We start from the raw sequence: 23,712 nt of genomic DNA on the forward strand, positions 1-23,712 counted from the left end.
AACCGGCTAGCTGCGTCTGTCTGCTGCAAGCAATCATTCGAATTAGTCGCTATGTATTGGGAGATACAGACAAAATCACGCGGCCGAAACATCGCCGCCCAAAACCTCGTGGGCCAAAATCTCTCCCGATCAAAAGCTTGCCTGCGGGATGAAACCTCTCCTTAAAATGTACCCAGGAGTTACTTAATATGTAATTCCATATTACAAATAATAATAAGCAGAAGGGGTAAACATCGTGTACGTGGGTTTTCTCGTTTCCTCCCACTTTCTTCATTCCACCATTTCCTCCACCTTGATCATCTAACAAGTAAAGGGCCCAAATGGATGAGACATAGTGCGCCTGCTAGAGGATGTGAAAATACGTGTATGTGCAAAGTTACAACAGCTGAGCGCCATAAGAAACGAAGGGGTTAGAGGTCAAAGTTGGTGGGAGAAGGGATATGCTATATTAATGAAATACGTCAAATAAACAGTTGAGTCGTGCAAATAGTGAAATATAGACAATTCAAACGGTGGTAGTTTCACCTATTAGCAAAAGAAGAATGGGCAGAGTAGATCACGAACTATAAAAAAGACTAGCCATCGGCCAGTTCCGATTTCGCACTCGGGGGCCTGAGTTTGCTTCCGTTTTTCGCACGGCAACAGCACGTTTGTGACATTTTTGTGAAAACTTTAAACCCCTTAGATTATGCATTTCAATCGAAGTAAAATGATAAAAACCCATGTACGCCTAAATGCTGTATTTAAAAATTTATTTCAAATGGTTCAATAGTTTCCCCGTCATAATGAGGCTGACAACCTCGAAGTAATTTTTATATATTGAAAAAAAAAAAAAATAGAAATTGACCCATTTCTCTCGTTAAAACCGAAATTTCAGGAAATACTGTAGCATATGCTTACTTGTTTTGAATAAGGTATTTATATACCAAGTCTTATATTCTGCATCTAATTTTAAGGGATTTCCAGATATAAGAACATCTTATAACAACTGGAATCCCCTACCCTTTTTTGATTTTTTTTCTTTCCTTCTAAGGCAAAAATCATAAAACGCTGAAACAAGTCTTTAATTATTTAAATACAAAGTCTAAATACTAAATTTAATCTGTCTAACCTCAAGGGATTTCGACATATGTCGACCTTATTTTAACAATTGCAACCTACACTCTTTTCTTCCTTTGTAGCGGAAATATCGAAAAACGATTAAACAAATCTAATAATTTTAAAAGGAAAATAAAATATACAAAATTTCGTGTCTCAGCCCTTCAGAGATATGGATATTTTACTATACTTAATGCCACCTCAATCTCCCCATTCCTGATCGAATTTTCTAAACATTTTCCATATTGAAAATATTCAACATGTATTCGTGAAACAAATCCGACCGAAGCACTAAATATATTAACACTTACGCAGCAGTTTTGGTAATGTTAGTTTTGGCTTATTAATACATGTTCCAAAAAGCAGTTCTTAGTGGTACCTTAAGTCACAAATTCTATCCATTATCAAAGTTTCAAGTTTAAGAGTTTGGCCTGGGAGTTCACCAGTTACTCACTTACTCAGGACTACTTTTATACATACAAATAATTATCCTTGTTGTACTATATAGTTTCGAAACATGGTCGCTTACTATGAGTGAGGAACGCAAACTGAAGGCATCTGAAAATAAAATCCTGAAGCGAATATTCGGACGCAAAGGGGGGGGGGGGGATATGGATGGCGGAAACTTCATAACGAGATCCATACAATTTATACAGTTTACCCAACATTGTCTAGGAAGCTGATGTGGACAAATTATGTAGCCAGAACGGAATAAAATAGAAACGGTTTCATAACATTAACTGGAAATCTAATGAAAAAAAAAAAAAAAAAAATCAGAAAGACCTACGCAGATGGAAGGCCAATATTAAGATGGATCTCGCACAAATTGATGTAAAGAGTAGAAACTGGATTTAGTTAATTAACGACGTAAGTAAATGGAGAGCTTTTCTGAATGCAGCATTCCACCTTCAGATTTCATAGACCATAGAGTTAGTTAATACTTTGCACTGGTTTTCCATTCGAAGAAACTAATATGCTCGATCCTTCTGCATACCCACAAGGTGGAATCCCCTACTACAACTCTGCTGCTCTTGTTTCGTGCCCTATTTTTGCTGCACCCAGAGAACAGTATTCTACGTGGGAAGATAAAACCCAAATCTGTCGCGACTTACTCACAAGACAAAGACGAGACGAGACGAGAAATAAGGTTCTCAAAGTAATCAGAGTAAAATAAATTTTAAAAAAAATATAAATAAATAAATAAATAAAAAAAAAAGCTCGAGGCAGTTATGCCCTAAAATTCATTTTAAACTTTTCAACTGTTTTCCCGTAATTCGATCACAAACACACAACATCGCTTTCAATGTAAACAAAGAGACAGTAGAAAATTTCCCTGACTTAAAACGAAAATTTTCAAAACCGCTGGAACATTTCCCCACTTATTTTTAATAAAGAGTTTCATCTTCCTAACCTTGCGGCCTCGTAACACATTGTATTTTTTATTTTACATTAAATTTGAGTAATGTGTCAATGGTAGAGCGCTTACCTTTAGTGCATGGGGTCCCTGGCTCGATTCCCGGTCAAGTAAGTTCCTAGTGGACAGACAACATGTACCTTGGTTTTCTTGGGGTATTCGTTTCCTCCCACATTCTCACCCCACCAATTCTTCCATATCATTCACTTCGTCTTAATCATCCGTCTCCCATAGCCTGACAGCCATAAACATGGAATGTAATACTAAAGGATTTTGAGTAAAGCACATTTGAATCAAAGTAAGATGATAAAAATTAAGCTGAAAGCAGACTGCTTCATTTCAACCTGTTCATTCACTTCATTTCAAACTGTTTAACCGTTTTCCGATCAGAAATAACAGGCAACATCGCTTTCAAATTATAGAAAACGCTCTGCTTTCCCGCCTACAACGGAAATTTTCAAAAGCACGAGGACACAGAACAACTTACTGTTAACCTTTAGACGACGGAGGGATTTAAATGCCGCAGCCCCTTTTATACGGCGCCATTTAAAGCGTTTTCGTAAGAGTTTACAAACAAGTCCATATCTTCACCCCTATTTATCCTAGGATCATGATTCATACCTCATTCTCTTCAGAATGGAGCTGGCTTTCAAATGGTACTACTTGCATGCTCGTATCATATACCAGGAGAGGGGAAAATGATTTTAAATATAAAATTTCGTAGGGGGGGGATTTTTTCCACACTTTGGGCCCCTCTGGAACGGCCCTGTGTGAACGTAGAGATCTCAAAAAAATCTGGTAAATAGTACTTGGTAAACTAAATGTGTGTGCTAAATTTCAAGTTTATATCTTGAATACTAAGGGCGGGAGAAATTTTATCAAGAATTCCCACAATGCCCCAAATTACCGCAAAACACCATGATCTCAGGTAAAAAATTTCCTGAGACATCTCTATTTACCCTAGAACTACAATCTGCCAATCATTCTCTTCAGAATAGAACTGCCTTTCAGGCGGTACCATTCACATGTCTCCATCATGTATCTAAGACGGGAAAATCCCGAAAAAAGGAATTTTTTGGTGTAAATATCCCTTTTTTCAACTTTTAGCCCCTCTGGCTCCCCCCTGTTTTAACGCAGAAATCTGAAAAAAAAAATTCTGTTAAATACTACTCGGTGGACTGAATGTTTGTGCACAATTTCTATCTTCTAGGTGCAAAAATAGGCCAGCAAAAAATTATATATACCGACAACGTCCCATATTCCCCTATACAGAAGTATATTTTGATAAAAATTCCCTGACACATCCCTAATTACCCTAGGGTCATGTTTCGCCCATCATTCTCTTCAGAATAGAAATGCCTTTCAGACGGTATGACTCACGTGTCTCCTTCATGTATCTAAGGCGGGAAAATCCCGAAGAAATGGATTTTTGGGGTCTAAATATCCCTTTTTTTAACTTTTAGCCCCTCTGGACCCCCCTGTTTTAACGCAGAGATCTGAAAAAAAAATCTGATAAATACTACTAGGTGGACTGAATGTTTGTGCACAATTTCAATCTTCTAGGTGCAAAAGTAAGCCTGCCAAAAAATATATATACTGACAATGTACCATATTCCCGTATACAGAGGGATATTTTTGAAAATTCCCTGAGACATCCCTAATTACCCTAGAATCATGGTTTGCACATCATTTTCTTCAGAATAGAACTGCCTTTCAGGCGGTACCATTCACATGTCTCCACCATGTATCTAAGACGGGAAAATCCCGAAGAAAAGGATTTTTTGATAAAAATATCCCTTTTTTCAACTTTTTCCCTCTCTGGATCCCCCCCTGTTTTAACGCAGAAATCTAAAAAAATCTGTTAAATACTACTCGGTGGAGTGAATGTTTGTGCAAAATTTCAATCTTCTACGTTGAAAAATAAGCCCGCCAAAAAATAATGAACATAGGCTTAATAAAAGAAAATATATATATTTAAGAATTATGACGTCATCACCTCCTATGTCTCGACGCAGGAAGGTGTGAAACCATACGTAAGGTCTTCTACAATGCCTCTGGACTTGAAAAACAAAAATAACCCGGACGAAAAAGCTCAAATAGGAGAGTTATAACGCAATGTACCATGAAACACCCAAAGGGATAGAGTGTGGACTGTCTGGACAGAAACACTCACACACACACACAAACGCATTCACGCACACACATTTTCCCTTATCTCATCAACATCATTGGTAATAAACACCTCGAAGTGTAAGCTGAGTTCCTCACAAGAGAAACAATCTCCTCGTGCCAGCAGAAATAATTGATAAGCAAGCGGTCACAAAAGTCAACGTGAAGAAATGAAAAAAAAAAAAAAAAAAAAGGGAGGAAAAGTAACCAATTTTTTGGTTTGTTTGGGTTACAACTGGTGAACCATTTTTCTGCCACGTGTTCCTTTGATCGTTTTAGAACACACAAATGCTAGCAGCGGAAGGTTTGATGCAGGATAGCCAGTGCTACATTAGTTATTGGTCTGAATAACTTTTTTGGTCGAAAAGGACCAAATCGTATATTCAGCCAAAATCGCTATTGGTCGAAAACGACCAACTTCGTCGTGTAAAGGTTAATGGGCAGTTTATATACCAAGTTGCATTTTCTTAACTTGACAAGATTGTGTGATACTCAATTTGTCCCATAATTTTGACCCTGCGCATTCTCCCATTAGAATATGCATTTTAATCAAAGTAATATGATTAAAAACCTAGTTTGAAGTACGTGATACTACATTCAAAAATTCATTCTGAACGTTTTAGCCGTTTTCCCGTGATGCGAGCATAAACAAGTTTCTTTTCATTTTTATTTAATAGATTACAGTTGAACATTGATACAGCGAATTTGATCGAGCGCAAACAGAATTCGTTATCGATGTTCCCCATTATTTCCAGTAGTATTCTGTTCTGGTGATATATACAATTATGCTCAATATATATTTTAAGCCAATTCTGAAACTAGGCATGTTCTAAGAAGCACGATTAAAGAAAGTAATAATAATCACATTAAGATTACTATTTTAATCCAAGGTTTGAAGTATACAAAATGAGTTTTTAAAAAATCCAACCACCCTGTACGATGCACGATAATTATAACAGGAATAACGTAAATATTCCTATTATATCAGTCTTTTCCTCAGAAGTTATGATTTTGCCATTTCAAAATGTACAAGGAAGAAATGAACCATCCTGTTTCATAAGAAAACGTCGGGAATTATTTCATGTTACGATTCAGAAAATAATAGTTCGTTAATTAGAGTTTAGCATCTCTTTCAGCAGTAGGCCTGTTTGAAAAGTGAACTCACAACTCAACACTGGATCTGAACCACGTGTGATCCTAATGAGGATTGAACCCTGGTTTCTCGCGCTAGAGAGAATACTAGAATATTGAAGATACAGGCGAAACTCTGAAGGCGAAAACTTGTGGAACAAGGTACACGAACTCATTCTCCTTATCTGGAACAAGGAAGAATTGCCACAAGAGTGGAAAGAAACAATCATTGTTCCAATTCACAAGAAAGGCGACAAAACTGACTGTAATAGTGATCGAGGCATTTCTCTTCTGTCAACATCGTATAAAATCCTTTCAAATAATCTATTAGCAAGATTGACTCCATACACAGATGAAATTATTGAAGATTATCAGTGCGGATTTAGACGAAATCGACCGACTATCGACCAAATATTTACCATTCACCAATTACTAGAAAAGAAGTGGGAATATAATACCCCGGTACGTCAACTATTTATTGATTTTTAGAAAGGCTTACGACTCGGTTAGGACAGAAACATTATACAACATTTTTACAGAATTTGGAATACCGAAGAAGCTAATTATATTAATTGAGGCATGTTTAAATGAAGCCCAAAAGCCCGGGTAGAAAAATTTTTGTCCACGATCTTTCACGTCAACAATGGCCTGAAACAAGGAGATGCGTTGTCACCATTATTATTCAACTTTGTCCTGGAATACGCTATAAGGAAAATCAAAAATAGCAACCAGGGCCTAGAATTGAACGGTATTCCCCACCAGGTTATGGCGTACGTTGATCATGTAAATTTAAAAGGGATAGAAAGAAATGCAGAGAAAACTAAATACATGGAAGTGGGTGCGTTAAAATATTAAATAACACTTTGGATAAAGTGGATACTTTCAAGTAGCCTATCTAGGATCAATATTAACAGACGAAAATCATATTCACGAAGAAATTAAATGTCGACTACAAGCGGGGAATTCATGTTATTATTCAGTTCAAAATCTCTTGTCGTCGCGAATTCTGTCGAGGAATTTGAAGCTTAAAATATATAAAACGATAATCATGCCTGTTGTTCTATATGGTTGCGAAACATGGTCGCTTACTCAGGGAAGAACATGGACAAAGTATTTAAGAACAAAATCCTGAGACGAATATTCGGACCCAAGAGGAACGGAAATGGGAAATGGCGGAAACTTCATAATTTATACCGTTTACCAAATATTTTTAGGGTCATCACGTCTAGGAGGCTTAGATGGGGAGGTCATGTAACTAGGATGGAAGAAAGTAGAAACGCTTTCAAAGTCTGAATTGGAAGACCAATCGGAAAACGATCATTAGGAAGATCTAGGCGCAGATGGAAGGACAATATTGACAATATTACGATGGATCTCGCAGAAATAGGAATACAAAGTAGAAACTGGATCCATTTGGCTAAGGATAGAAGTCATTGGAGAGCTTTTGTGAACGTGGCATTGAATCTCCGGGTTCCATAGGCCATAGAGAGAGAGAGAGAGTAGTTAGAGAAGATACATAATACCATGTTCTCAGCTATGCTATTTTAAATTTACAACTCTTACGATGTTGATTCCTAATTGAATGAAAAAAAAAAAAACTTGTAAAGAGTTATTAAAAGAAATGTTCTCCCGTCTGCAAGTAGGTGAGAGAGAGAGAGAGAAAGGTATGATTACTCAAGGAACTGAACAAACGAACACAAAAAAATGTTCAGCCAAACCATTTGACTATGTTATACGTTACTTCAAATTTATATTCTGTGATTTGGTTTTGTGTTCCACAGTCAAATACGACTAAATTTACGGCAAATAATTGGAAACCACATCAATTGCAACGTATAAACACATTTTTCGCGTTAAGTCACACTTTCTTCTACGTCACAGTAACTAATGTAAAAAAGGCTGAATATGGGAAATTATAGGGGTTGCTAGTTTATTAATAATAATTTAAAAAAGTAAAAACAGAATTGCAACAACGATTACCTGAATAATAAAATATGATAATCTTTCTAACCAATTTCAATCTATACTAAGTGTGATAAGCATGATCTGTGGAGAAGAAAAGTGACGTTGGATGACGAGGAACTGGAGTAGGACCATGAATTGAGACAAAGAATTACGAACTTGTTTCCTCCAATTGTTCCAGATTTGGTATTATCAGTTTATTTCGACCATTTTCAAACTCATATATGAACAGTTTTTTTTTTAAAATTTTTATTTTATTTATTCCCACATGCAGTATGTAATGAAATAATACACACAGCAAGCTGTCTGATATATGGCACTCACTGCACAATAAGCCTTAGAGTGGAGGATTTTTTTTTTTTTCGTTAATTGCACAGCAAAGACTTGTTTCAGTATTCCATAAACTTACCAACTGCATGAAAAGTTACGTGTAAGTTGGATTGCATGTGTCCAGGCGTATGTAATACCAGTAAAAGTATCCTAATGAAGTTATGGCAGTCACGGGTTCAAGTACTTTTGTAGCTGATTATAGGCCTACATAACTATCCATTGTTGTTAAGATCTCTGTTGGAATAAAACGGGCACTGCATCATTTACGTTTACTGCCGCCAGTAGCGACGCCATGTGGCGTAGCTATAGTGTTTGCTTCCACCGAAGTCGACGGAGATATTCTCACTGCTTCGCCAACTGATACACAAAAAGATAATATTAATTTATGAAACTATAAAAAGGGTGGCCCGGTGGTTAACCGCTCACCTCTTGTGCGACGGTCTTAAGTTCGATTCCAGACCACACGAGCTGGTAGTGGACATCATTATGTTCGAGGGCTTTCTCGGCATTTTTCTATTTCCTTACACATTGTCATTCCACCAATTATACCACTTACTTTCAATAATCATCTCTCTTCTATTGCCTAAAGGCATAACACAGACCTAACATTTGCAATTTCACTGAATATTATGTTCATGAAACGCATAGAAAGTTTAGAGTGTCGCAGACAGCCTATATAAAATTGACACTTGCACTTTAACGAAAATATCTTGGAAGGGATTCTCAGGTGACAAAACCAAAAATGCTATAGTCAACAACACTTAACGTAACTATAAAGTAATGGATCCTATTACAACCTCATTTGATTACAGCAGTCCAGGCTTCTAATTTTCAAGCAGAATTCCATTCTGACCTATGTACCCAAGCATCATAGCACGACGTGGAAAAAGCGTTAATCTGGAACCCAAACGAATATAAGTGAACAACGAAATATACAATAACTGTATCACTTTTATTTCACATCTTCGTAACAAAGTATTGGTAGTATTGCCATAAACGTACGAGTAACTGGAGCTGAGACTGCTGATTCAGCGCTGAACCTCTTTGTTTCAAAACAAAGGCATGAATGAATGCAGGTCAGTAACAAAAGCACTCAAGCAGAAAAAGCCTATGCACGATCTGTGAACAATTCCCTTGAGTGCTTTAGAAAATCTTTAATTAAAAACCTACAATAAGTAAGATAAATAAGTTCATACAGAACAACAATTCTAAACGTGTATTCAGGTTACTTTGAAAATGTGTAAAGGGTCAATTCACTGTCTAACAAGCAGACGAAACAGCGCCATTTGTTTCCCTTTGTTTCGTAAATTTCTCATGTCAAAACACGTTCAGACGTCTACTCCTTATTAACACTGCTAATAACATTACCCACAAAAACATACACGGCAGATGTAATATTATGTTCAAAAATATGAAATCACTGTAGCAAAGTCGATATATCTTCTTGAAACTTATGACAACCCAGAAGCATGCAATTTTTTAGTTAAAATATGCTGCAAGCAGTCACTTGTTGTTGAGTTAAAAGTTTTAAATTTGTGCATTTTAAATCCGAAATGAGTACTTACCATCTACTGATCTCCTTGCCTGGCCGAAACCAACGGATCCTGAACCCATGCACGGCCTCTTCCATCCTCTCCAATTGTTACACAATGACTCGGGTTCACTGCTCCAGCTGCACAAGGAATCTTCCTCGAATCTGTCAGAATCTTCAAATGAAAACCTATCGCCATCCTCCCATTCCAACATTGGGCCGGGGTCGTCCCCGACCGGGCTTGTCGCCAGGTTACCCGCCAGTTTCCCAGGAAACACGACGAACACTTCTACTACCTTGACCCACACAGACGATGGGTCACTGGCAGTCGCGAGCTAACAGCTTTCAACCCCCCCTCCCCCCAGCAGGAAGCAATACAAGTTTGCTTCGAAGTTCCAATGCACGGATAATTACGGCACAACCATTATTCTATATTGTTTCTAATGTTACTTGCTTTCTTCCACGATATTAAGTTTCTTCAATGCAAGTTATTTTTCTTCCTTTCTGGAGCCTTTCTTTTGCAGCACACGGTCCACAACCAACCCTCTCGATAACAACAAATATGGACGACAAAGTCTCAAGATTGAAGTTCAGAGTTCGAAGGGACCGGAAGTTGAGCAGTAACCTACGTACTTCCTTTCTGCCATTGCGCATAGTGGAGGAGGTGCAAGCGATATAGATTAACTAAGGCGAAGTATCTTAAAGGTATTTTGTCATCATAGTAGGATAATAATTAGTAGTAATTATATTTCATAAAAAAGAAACATATTCGATGGATTTATAAGTATTTTATTCGTGGTTTGCAAAGGATTGATATAAAATAGTGGTTATTGCCAACAGGGTTGTTTTTACGTATGACACACAAGGTGTTTTTGTTTATTATTTAATATTAACATATTACAATTATATTGTAAGTGGTATAGAAGCTTGCTAGCTCGTAATTTATTTAATACGTATCTCGTATTTTAAAAAAAATGGTTGCATGTTTGATGGAGCCTAACTGGAGTTAAGCTTAGTTGTGTTTACTACCTACATGTGATTTGTGTGTTTGTACCGTAGTGTTTTATATACTAAGTTGCGAAAATATTGGTCTCACATTCTTAATCTGTAAGTGTTGCGTTTCACACGTTTCCTTTTTTACAGTTCCTTGTGTAAATCGGTTGTGTAACATTTCATAGTGCATTCACACTAGCTACTATTAACCACTATCAGTCTCAAGTGCAGTACTCGCAAACATGTGAGTACTTGAAAATCTTGTACAATGATTTCCGTTAGTTCATTGTTTTCCAAAAATATAAGTAAAAAGAAATGGTAAAGTTTATAACACACGCTTCATCTGCGCATGTATGAGTATTTGTCCTCTGTGCCGCAGAGTAGGTCAATATTTTTCAGGTTGAAAAACGTGAAATTTTTGTCATGAGAAAATTCATGATCACTGCCCTAGAAAGTGTTTCTTAAGAATTCCTCGGTGCGTATTCTCTTTACGGGGACTTTACCGTTTGTGTGTAAATATTGAGCCGAGAAATATGCCATGACGACTAGTGTAGTGAGATCCTGTTAGATGGCCACAAAAAAGCACGAATGTTATTTGGCCGAATCAAGGCAGGAAATCAGAAGGAGTCAAGCAGTAGCGTCTGATGAGCAGGCGCGTCAGTGATGGTGGGTATGCGCATAAATGAACACTAGGTTAGATACCTTGCACTTACACTATATAGTGAAAGTCATAAGTATTCGTACACCAACTGGAAACTATGAATAAATGCCTGTAGCTATGATTTCCTTGGAGATAGAGCATTGAAACAAACGACACTGCATTTTGCATTAAGATCTTTAGTATTTTCAAAAGAAACGTTCCGTGATTGTGCAAACATAGATAAATAATAGCAAAAGAAACAAAAGTGGATGTGGTTTTGATGTGTCAAAAGTATTCGTACACGTACGAAACGTCCAGAAAGAAAATGATTGTGCATGATTCAATACTTGGATGGGTACCCTTTGGCCCTAATTACAGCTAGAAGGAGCTTCGGTATCGATTGCGCCAAATGTCGAGAATCTCCGACTGTTATAGAAACTCATTCCTCTTCAAGTGCATTTTGTAAAGAACGTTTACTCGTAATGCTGCGATTGCGGAGTTTCTTTTCGACTCAGTACCATAACACTCAATCGGATTGAGGTCAGGCGATTGATGAGGAGTGGCCAGTTGCTTTGGCACATTGTATAGTACCCAGAGCCTTGTATTGTGTGCTGTATATTTGGAATCATTATCCTGTTGAAATATAATGTGGTCGTGCAGGCCCATTTGATCAGCACTAGTACGTAGATTTTTCTTCAAGATATCAGTATACATATGCTGGTATATAATACCGTCGATAATTGTCAACTTTCACACTCCCAAAGCACGCATGCGCCCCCAAACTAGCACTTCTCTACCTCAATGCTTGATGGTTTGCTGCAGATATTTCAGGTTCGTCTCTGTCGTCGGAGCCAAACACACTAAATTTACTATCATCTGAGAATATCACTTTTTCCCAGAAAGCTACATCTTTGTTCACGTAAGCTTCCGCAAACCGGAGCCGCTTCTTCCTATTCATCTCGGAAGCAAAAAATTTCTTTCAAGCAACGCGCCCCCTATAACCTTGTTTGTTTCACGCACGACGCACAGTACTTTCCGAAACTAACATACCTGATTTGGCTGCTTCTGCCAGCATCTGTGGAGCACTGATTCTTGGGTTCTTCTTAATTTCATTCAGTAGTATGCGCTCACATCGTCCAAAGATCTTCCGTGTACGTCCACTTCCCGGCATGTTTTTGACTGTGTTTGTTTCGCAGAAGCTATCTATGATTGACTGCACGGTCGAATGTGGTCGTCCGATAGCATCTTATATCTTCCGTAATAATTTGCAGTCAATGGTAGATCGTTATGAAGCCTTATAACTATTTTACTTTCTGCATCTGTTGTCTCCGTCCCTTTTTGACCCATTACGTCTTTCGTCTTGAATAATTCTTTGAATTTGTATGATATTTCGCTTGCCTGTAGTTGTATTTAGCTTTGCAAACCTCCAGAGGGCGTTCTGTGTCAACAACAGCTGGACGTTTTTGTCTTCAATTTCAGTGTACGAATACTTTTGACAAATCAAAACCATGTTCATTTTCGTTTCTTCTGCCATTATTTGTCTATGTTTTCGCACTCACGGAACGTTAGTTTTGTAAATAATAAAGAACTTAATGGAGAATGCAGTACCGTTTGTTCTAACGCTCTATCTCCAACAAAGTCGGAGCTACAGGCATTTATTCATAGCTTGCAGGCGGTGTACGAATACTTATGACTTTCACTGTACACCTTCTCTATCGTCAACTTTGTGTTCTCTAAAAAAGAAATACCGTTTATTGCAAACTTTTACCAATGACATGTCACACTGTCAACACATGTTCACATTTGAAAATGTAACTGTTTCTCTGTTTATTTTCAGTGTCTCCTACATAATTTTTGATATCAGCATTCCTCCACTCAAAATCGTACCAACAACTCGCAGCTTCTAACACTTGAGAGTACTACATTACACTTTATTTTTTTTAAAATGAATCTCGTGAAATTACAAATTCACTTTTCCTGTTAATTTTACACATTTCTAAACCTACTATCGGGGCACTTAACCCACTACTGTAAAAGGATATAGTAGATTAGGGTAGAGTAAGATCGGGTTGGCTTAGGAAGTTTCAATGGCGGATCAGGGGAGAAGCTAAACCATAATTTGCCGCTTTATCCAGTGTAAAGCAGAATTGTAGTCCATTTTATTCAGTGCATACCTGAGCGTCACCGCGCCTGGGAAGTTTGGACTCATTTTGTCAAATCTGTTAGACTGTATTCACATATCTCCACAAGAGTTGAGTTGATTTTGAGTTTAACGTCCCGTTCAGCAGCGAGACTATATGAGACTTGGACCTACTGAATACCAACCTGTTGCGGGTATTGTAAAGTTGACCCTTTTACCACCTAAGTTGAACCTTAATGCACCAAATAGATGTATTCTTTTAGCGGATTGCAATTTTTCTCGATAGTATTCTTGCACAAGGAATGCAAGGGCTTAAGAGCCACAGGGCTAGGACAATAAGAGGGTTGAGGGGGGTGACTGCTATGTGAAAGTCATGAACCTTAAATACTTTAGTCCCAAGTTCTAATTAGGTGTCGGAGTGCAACTATAAGTAGTTCTTTCATGGTGTTTCGAGATCCCTTGTGGCTGTGTGGTTGTCAGTATCCCCATATTCGTCATGGGAGTCTCAGGTTCGATTCCAGTTGGGTGCCCAAGTTTGGATCCCATGTTAAGTGTACATACATTTCTCATAAGTCAGAATGAAAGGATGGATCTTATTGAGGCCTCCATGACAGTCACCCTTACATTGTGTTATCTCGGGTAAAGTTCCGCAAATGACTCAGAATCACAGAATTTACGGGAAAGTTGAAAGAATTACACGAGATTTTAAGTATCAAACCGACAAGAAAAGTAATGATAGTGATCAATGTACGGTGACTAATTAGGAAGATGAGAAATTAAATTGAATCTTGGACTATATGAAGTCGCGTAGTGAGACCATGTTAAATAAACTGACAACACCATAATGCATTACTGTTTCAATCCCACTGTCTTCGAAGTAAATTAAGAAGTGATTGACTAACTAACAGTCATTTAGTCGACTAACATCATATCGTCACATGAAAACCAGAGGAACGTAACTCCATTTTCGTAGGTTTACAGGCGAGAAGACAAAAATAATATTTTCTTAGAAAGATGTGTTTTTAATAAGATGATAATTGAGCTACATTACAACAGATGATCGACAAGAACAGATGGCATTGCGTTCCATTTAGACCTGGGGCTTTCAAAATTATGTCCAAACATGAAAAAAAACGAAAGCCGCATTTTTGGAGTTACATTCCTCTGGTTTTCATGCGATGATATAATGTATCGCCCCTGGGCCCTACTGCAGAGAACTGATTATGCATTCGTGCTTTTTTAGTGCCAACCTACCACTTTTTTTTTTTTTTTTTCATAATAGTTTTTATAGCATACGTCTGGAGTTTGCAACACCGAAAAGTTGAAAGGTACTACTGTTGCGACGTGATATCATATAGATGCATGCTTGTTTGAGAAAAGATAAGGCAAGTATGAAATTAATAAATAGTTAGGAATAACAATTACAGCTGAAGTAGGAGAATAAAACAACAGTAGTTGTGATTTAAGCTGTATTGACATAACCGTAAGTAATTACGGAAATAACGTTGAAAATAGGTTTTTCGTGTTACTCTACGATCGGGGAGGAGGGGTGCATCAGCGGAAACCTTGGGTTTGCATTTGCATTCGCCATTAGTTTGTATCTGCCGTAATGTTGTAGGCTAGTTTTATGATAGACATGGAGGCTTATATTTTGTGTGAACTGTTTCTAATCCGCATTGTGTCCAAGGAGAATGAATTGTTGAAGTTTCTCAAGTGACTTGGTTTGATTCATTTACGAACTGGATGTAAGAATGTGTTCTTCGTGGTAGTTGCGAAAGAAGCTTTTGTTTTCTGATTTGTTGCCTATTCGTATAATCCTAAATTTTGGTACAGGTAGTGTGCTAAATAACCATGTTTCATTTTTCTTGCACTCTGGTATTTTTATTGTTCTTTTACGCATCAGGAATGTCACGAAATCAGAAAATTGGCTTTTGGGTCACGATTTTTTTTTTAATTGTTCAAATGTAAGTTCAGATTGGAAAATTTTGTTCTATAAAACGTCAAATTTCATCATCAAAAATGCCTGTGGTCGGCTTTAGACGCTACCAGATCCTAAGCAAAGTACGTTTCTATCGCATGGATGAAAATTCGGCCTAATTAGCACCCAAATTATTAGAAAATATTAGGAAATTTTATGATTTGGTAAAGAAAAGGTCACGAAATTTCATTTTGGAAGTTTAGGAGATACCCTGTAGCCCCAATGTTAATTTGAAATTCTCAGAGAGACAAACCTTTCTGAGTGAAGAATGTGATGATGATCCACAGCTCTTGAAAGCAGGAAAATACTTGTTACATATTAACCCTTATCCGGGCAAGCTATTTTTGTAACGTAGACGGCAACTGGGGCCTTACCAACTCGATATGTTCATGACTTTAACTTCGACTAAAAATAGGAGAATTCAGAATTTTGTCATCGAAATATGTATGGTTATGGAGAAATTCGAAAATAAATATGGAGATACTGGGCCTGGGAGGCCCCGGTTGCCCGGATAAGGGTTAATGGGGCTTTCAAGACTGCGCACACCAAAGCAGGTTGGAAAATAGGTGATATTTTGAGATCATTTTTGTACTATTTATTAAAGGACCTTCTATTACAGCCTATATTTTATGTTCTGCCCCAGTGAGTAGGTAGAAAGGTCAAGAGTATAATGCTCATAATTCCGTTCTTAAACATTTATGTTGATACAGTGTAAACAAAACAGACTGAAACATCAGACTTTACTGAAGTCAAGTTCCACGTTAGTTACCTAATTTTACCTGTAATATTTTCCATATGTAGAAGATTTGCTTAGTAAAACAATATCTTCACCTTAAAAACTACATACATGTGACAGTTTCGCCAACTAACACTTTGGCTTCATCAGACACTTATCAGGATAGTAGTTTTTAATGTGAATATATTTTGCTCAGCAAATAGTTTGTTTGTACTTTTACCTGTAAGACTAGGATTCCTTTTATATTTATCTCTAGAGGTAGAGAAATTCCTCGTAAAGTACACGGCAGACAGTCCAGTGCCATACCTCGTTCAGTAATAATGTATAGTAATACTATCCATGGCTTTGGATTGCATATTGAACAAAAGAAATGCTGATAGATATGGTAGATATCCGAAACTGTAACACATTATATAGTTTAAAATACAGTGTGTGTGGAAGCTTTTGTCAGTATTTCTTTTGTTCAGTCATATGTAATCATATATATTAAAATATTCGTAGACTTTGTAGGTTACCAATTTTTAAAACTTCCTCATGTAAAAAGCCCCTACTACAAATGAATATGAATCACACGGCAGTTAATGGTGAGAGCTCTGCTTGCTTTTGTTTGTTGCTGCACATTTCCTCAACTGGCCTTCCGGTAGGGGTTATTAACAATAAGAACTTTTCTTAGTTTAAAAATATAAATAGACCTAGAAAAACCTGGAATTTAAAATGGATTTAGTAGACACCCAGCTATTAATATTGACCATAGAAACTTATATAGCTATTTTGTTATGGCAAGATTTGTTCCGCGAGAGTTTGGCGGCAATGTTACTATCACGAGATTTTGTCCATATAACAAAATACTTTGTGAAATGTTTTTCAGCATAATCATGCGCGCCTCAAACCGTAATACTAATTTGCACTACTATACAGGTACTATCTGCTTTACGCAATCAATATGGTAGTTTATAAAATTGCAAAATCCAGTGAGATTCCATACAAATTTGGAAGGAACCTCTTAAAGCCTTTTTCTTTATGCCAAACCAAATAGTAACTACCGCGAAAAAAAATAAGACTAGTTTCTGGTTTTTACGTACTTAACATATTTCACGCGAAACGTGGATAATCTTTCTTTTTTACATGTAATTATCCAATCATGATCACAGTTAGGTAGATGTTTTTGCACATTTTCAACACTTCATTATAAAATCCAGAGGCAAAGTGTCTTGTTACTTTTTCATGATACGTAGTACGGTACTGTTAGGTCTGCAACTTTCGTAATATTTTTTAGAATGCTTGAGATTGGTGTTTATGAGGAGCGGAAGAATTATTTGTAAGTGCTGTACAAAGGTTGGTTTTGAACATGTCTAGATTTCCTTGTTCATACTGTGTACCAATGAATATACTTTTTTTTTTTTTTTTTTTGCATATATTCCGAAGTTGGGCGTCCGCTTTCGTCAAGTTTTTTCACTGTTATCTCCTTTCCACACTTTCTGCAATTTGTTATTAGGTTCATTAATCCGTGCTCTTCACAAACTTTTAAAATATTTTGCTCGTTATCAATGTATTCCTTCACAAATGTTCATTGCCCTTTGCATTCGCCATATTAGTAACATAAATGCTCGTTTCTTTCCCACAATGCAACTGTTCGGTTACCTTGCGCCAAGTAGTTCCCTCCGCCCGCCACATAGTCCCATGTTTATAACCGCTTATATATAACAAACAGATTTTTCGAGACTCTTATATATTATCAAGCACACAAACGATCAAATTATCCATATATTTCCTGTAAATTTTAAAAATTTCTCTGGAAACGGACGCCCAACTTTGGAATTTAACCTTTTTTTTTTTTTTTTAAGTAACTTTGTTGAAAGGTCTTGTGGTTTAATTTTTTTTTTAATATATGACATTCGACAGTGATTATATTTTTTTAACACTCCGGTACATTTTTTTAACACTGAAATAAAGCACATACATCGTACTTCTCGATTGTCTTATAGTTTCACATATTCAAATTTGAGACTTACGTTTCCACCTCTCGTCCTGTTCCAGTGGCTACACATAATTAAGAGTATTAACACTTGTTATCCATGTAGCTTAAGAGGTCATTAGATCCTATTAGTATTTACATTGAACCACCTAGAAACTATGTTTTTTCATACAAAAGAATCCTCAAAATCGGTCCTTCTATGTCTCAAGTTACTCATAAACACCGAACAAAGTCTGTTAACTACGGCATTAACATGAACTGAAGGGTTTCATGGTCTAGCATTGACTCCTAATGAAATTTACACGGAACCACCGGGTCTCAAAGAAAGAAAAATGAAAATGAGTGGACATATATCGAAGTGATACGTGAACATACTCACAAAATGTATACAGAGCGTACTATTTATATTGAAACGCCTTTGTACCTTTAAATTATTGAATAGAAAACTGAAATTTTGTACCATGTAAATGTCAACAGGGGAACATTGTTTGACTTACAGATTAATACTTGCCAATTCAACATAAAATTATTACAAATTTCAATTTTATATATTAAACGAAAACCTACAATACCACACTTATTATTTGGTGTTACAAACTAAGGACGCTGTGGCATCACAAGCATCAAAGTCTTGAGGACTTCTACAGTAGTAATAACCCAGCTGATATGGACGCGGCAATGCACAACCATAGTACTTTAATATCGAATGCTACGATCATATGAGGTTCAAGGGATTAAAATTTATGATATTTTCTAAAAAGTACTTTGTCGGATACCACATCCAATCATGTGGATGGTTTTCAATAAACCTAAAAATTATACATCAATTTCATATCAAACCAGTCCGTAGATATGATGAACATAGTTAAAGTTTACAACACTACTTAATATGTAATTGCAAAAACTTGTAGTTACAACTACCAAAAACTTAGTATAATGTGAAAGAAACAATGAAAACAAGTCATTTTAAAAATTTCCCAAGAATAGTTATTGTGAGCAGTATAGCAATTGCTACCATTGGTTTTTCATGTCTTCGGAGCGTTTTGAGATATCAAGTTGTTCTAAACGTCATTGCGATCTATGTCTGTTAAAAACTATAAACGTGATTAGATGTAATGTCTATAGGAGCACTTTTCTAAATAAGACCTTTCGAAAATAGTTTCAGTTCCTTGTAACTTTGTTCCTGTTCATTCGAAATAACATATCATAATCGTATTATTCGACACTAGCGTACAGAGGATGTGGATTGACCTGTCCATCTCACTTGTTTTATTACTGTTGTAGGGGCTATTAGCATTACGACATTTGTGATAAGGGTGTTATATATTCTCATTTAATGTGTAGAACTGAAATTTGTAACAATCTAATGCAGCGCCATTTGAGAAAATGCAACCCAGTTAGTCTGGTGGTGTTGCAGAGTAATGTGCCTATGAATGCCTTCTGTTGTAACTTGTGCAAAACTTTCAGCGTTTTCTATTTAATAGTTTAAAAGTTACGAGGCGTTTCAGGTCTATCCTGTATATACGAGCCGTATTGAGAACACCTTTCTCTGAAGTCTGTTAATCGGTGAGTAATATATAGACATCTTTACTTCTAAGATAGATACGTGATAGCAGTATAAAGCTTTGATTAGAGACTAGAGTAGTAATAACTCCAGAAATGGCCTCTGAGCTTGCACCATTTGTTAGCAAATTATACTAACACTATATTATATCATTCCTACATGTCGGATTTTGGGTCATACCTATTTTAACTTGCCTAATTAAGATATATCGAATAGCATTACATTCCTTTAGGAAACATAACTGACAAGTTTTGTAGTGCTTAAAATAACTTATACATAAAATTTAGTGACCATTTATACATTCTGATTCTCCGTGCGTGAAAGACAGGGTTTGCCCAAGTGGGCCCAGCCCGAAAAAACCCACTCAGCGGTTGAACCCACCTGAAGAAAACCGCTTTAAAACCTACCTGGGTTTTTGAGCTTTTGTTAGTATATTATTGGTACAACTAAAGTGATCACATTGGTAGTGATTTTAAACAGATTTTGGACTTTCCTTGGGCGATTCAGATGCTTTAACGTTAAGGTATACAATAGCATTCAACATAAGACCTTCATAAAGTTCTGAATGCACTGAATGAGCTTGGGATAATTGTACAACAAATTAATGTATGGATTATGCTTATAGCCTATTTGAAGGAAACTATGCAATTTTATATTTTAGTTTCCGTGAATAGTGTGCTTGCTGACTCTTCCACGCCGAGGGATGTTATCGTTCATACGTTTGACGGGCCAGCAAATATGTTAATACATTAGTAAAACTATTGGTATTATTTCTTATCTTTGATGGTAACATAAGTGTTATTCAGTAAAATTTGGTTTTCCAACAACAACAGTTTAGTTCGATCATTTGTTGCTACTCTTCAAATAAACATTCTGTAGAATCCATACCAGCAAGAGCTTAAAAATTCTTGTCAAATTTAAGAAGCTTAATGCTAGGAGTTCCTAAGACTATGTAATGCTTACTAGTTCAAGTGCTGAATTCAAACTTCCGTACTAGTGGAAGTTTCGATGTATAGTAAACAAAGCTGCATTTTCGGGAAAACCCCGTTGTGAAAGAAGTGCTCGGGAAATTCCCGTAAGTGAACTCATAAAGCATCGGAAGTGAATACTTCAACTATTTATTTTATGCTGGAAGATATTTAATTTCATTTACGACATTTTGAAACATTTAAGCTACTCTATAAAATATGAATTATATCTTTGTTGTTTTAAATTAATTTTCGGGAAAGAACCCTCTTGCAATAAGTACATTTTGAAACATTTATTTTATAAAACTTGAATTATATCTTTGTTTTAAATTAATACTAGCTGAACCTCCGCTCTCTACACAGCGCATCAGTCACACACGAGCATGAATCTACTTGTCATTTCTCACATATGTGCATGTCCCTTCACATACACAAGTGAAAGACGTTTTGATAAAAATCGGCAACGGATACCATAAAGGGGAGTTGTTGGGTTTTTTTTTTTTTTTTTTCGATTATCTTTTCAATATGTCGCACCGATTGCAAGATTGAGCCTGTTTCCGGTTGGAGTTTCTAATTCATGTATGATTAGTGTTTTCTTTTTTCTTGCACGTAGTATGTAACAAGCAAATGCACTACATACACAATTAATTGTAATGTCAGTGATATATGGTGTTCATTGGGCAAAACACTCCAAACAATAAAGATTCATCTTAGCCTGGAGAAATGGTTATCCTTCGTTTTTCATTATCATTTGGCCATGAAACAAACGACCGAGAGATCCCTGTTTACAACTATGTTGTGTTGGAATGTAAGTATAACTTATAGGGTATAATGCTTTTTTAAAAATTTCAACACTTCCAGTGTACACCTAAAAAATGTGATAATGAAGTAACGGCCACGTTTTTTTTTATTATATATATATTCTCATGTCCCCTACAGAGTTGTGTTTGCGCCGTATGGACTTTGTGGTGGACAAACACCGTGCTGTGGGTTTTCTGAGAGTTCTCCCGTTTCCTCATTTCATTCCACCATTTCATTTATTTCTCATCATCACCGTCTCTTTAGCCTAACCAGCATAAACGTGGGACGTAAAACTTAAGGATTTCATTTCATTTTTCTCTACAGACTTGAATCATGCATGCTCTGTATGCCAGTTAGATATTTATTTGTCGGCAATGTTTAGATTATCTGTTTCGCTTTTAGTCTCTTCTAGAAATTTACAAACGTTACTCCGTGGCAGACTTGAAGGGAAAATAATTTCCTTGCAAGCACAGACCCGAGGGACATGAGAATTTAGGTTTATTTTTTAGAACTTTGAAGGGTAATCTGTTTTTGTGACCAGAAATGTTATAGGGAAAGTGTCGATCAAAAAAATTATCAGTAGCACAAAAATAGCTTGGTATAGAAATCAGGGTGCTGAGTTAAAAAATGAGCAAAGCATATAGTTTAATAGTTTATTTTTAAATACAGTCTGAAATGTCTGAACATAACGACATTGATAATTATTTACTAAATACTATTAAAGTTGTGTAGCCAATGCTTTCCGTACTTTGTTTGTTGAGTAATTTCTTGCCGAAGATGTAATGCCATCATTGTAACGGCATATTTTCTGAGAATGTGGATTTCATCGACTCTACCACTTATTCACCAAATACTATTTCGGGCATAAGTTAGATGACTTTCATAGAGAAGAAAGTTGAAGTTCGACCACAGATGCATTTCAAGAGAAAGGTTTGTTCAGTCGATTTAGGGTTTCATGAAGTTTACATAAGCCTTGGTTGATAAAACAGCGGGTAGTTATGCCGGAACTTTGTTTCTTTCGGGTTTGGCCAACGTGTAAAGGGCACAACGCATTCTATTGCATGTAAAAAAAAAAAAAAAAAAAAAAAAAAAAAAAAAAAAAAAAAAAACTGAACTTGGTGCTTGCTGTTTTTATTTACTACATTTATTTATTTATACTTTCCACAATATAACGTGACGTAACCATTGATATTTGATAACGTGACCTGTTCGATATTTCTAACTTCCCAAACAATATTTACTTAAACACTATAATTGATGCATTTTAATCTAATTATTGAAGAGATTAGTGGAGCACTTACTTCATTGATTTGATCTGTAAGAGGTTTCAACTACTTTTCTGTGGCCTTGTTCACCAAAATTGAAATTGCATCGAAAACGCAAAATGACTTGGAATGACTGAACGTTAATCATGTGAGTGACTTAACGTGGTGAACAAGGCTATAGAAGTAGTGAACGAAACTGTACAGGCAAAATCAATGAAGTTTATCTTTTGAATAATTTTTCCAATGAACATGGACTGTGAAGTTAGAAAGTTAATCGTTTTAAAAGGTTTGGTTTACCGATGCTCCTCTCAGGAAAGACAGGTACGTACATTTCTATTACGTACTAGTGTAACAAAGAGAGGAATACTAAATAATTGACATTTCCACGCCTTGAAATTTTTTTGTAGTTTTAAGGCACTAACACTGTCAAACAAATTTGGTTTTCTTTGCAGGGACGTATCCCTCTTTTTATTTTTGACACTACGAATATCATGATTGTTTTTCTTTGTGAATTGCAGCTGTGTTTTGCATTGCTACGGTTCTGTCAGCCGAAAGGGAAACATTTCTGTGTGAAATAAAAGCGAATACGAAATGCACGTCTTTCTCGCCATTCTGTATCCCAAATTATTAGACTGTGTGGTGAAATATTGATTATTGTAATTACTTATTTAGAGAAGCTTTAGGGCACATATCTATAAGGAAAAAGGTTTGTCTTGTGCCTTCATGTTTATTACTTTTAATTGATTATTTGTTTCCTCTCTGGGAACGTCGTTAGCACCTTTATTATTATTATTATTATTATTATTATTATTATTATTATTATTATTATTATTATTATTATTATCTCACGCAATCCTTACTTTTGCATCCGCTGTTGTAAGTTTTGTTATCTTTTAAAGGACAATTAATACAGGGTTTTCGTACCTTAATTTCTGTTTTTAATTACTCTTAATAATTGTCCCTGTAGTTAGTCAATTCACAGTTTTTACACCACCATCATTCACGTTAATAATTGAT

The 23,712-nt window shown here is 36.2% G+C and overlaps 2 protein-coding genes across 7 annotated transcripts in view; one reads left to right on the forward strand and one right to left on the reverse strand.

Annotated features, from left to right (window-relative positions):
• Positions 1 to 10,176, reverse strand: part of Dora (zinc finger SWIM domain-containing dorado) — a 152,805-nt gene extending 142,629 nt beyond the window's left edge. For 3 of the 6 annotated variants that reach the window (XM_081771699.1, XM_081771691.1, XM_081771662.1), the window contains exon 1: positions 9,670 to 10,175. In XM_081771699.1, the coding sequence (XP_081627825.1) occupies positions 9,670 to 9,850 (181 nt within the window). In that variant the 5' untranslated portion in view covers positions 9,851 to 10,175. Of the gene's footprint in view, positions 1 to 8,183; positions 8,236 to 9,669 lie in introns of those variants that run through there. The other 3 variants (XM_081771682.1, XM_081771672.1, XM_081771705.1) reach the window with 2 other exon arrangements.
• A 10-nt stretch (positions 10,177 to 10,186) lies between these two features.
• Positions 10,187 to 23,712, forward strand: part of LOC145694933 (small ribosomal subunit protein uS11A) — a 34,910-nt gene continuing 21,384 nt past the window's right edge. Inside the window, exon 1 of the mRNA XM_081771716.1 lies at positions 10,187 to 10,340. The gene's annotated coding sequence lies outside the window, so the exon portion shown is untranslated. The remainder of the gene's footprint in view (positions 10,341 to 23,712) is intronic.

This window comes from Thermobia domestica, chromosome 1 (assembly GCF_964235325.1).
Source record: "Thermobia domestica chromosome 1, izTheDome1.hap1.1, whole genome shotgun sequence".
Classification (NCBI taxonomy): Eukaryota; Metazoa; Arthropoda; class Insecta; order Zygentoma; family Lepismatidae; genus Thermobia; species Thermobia domestica.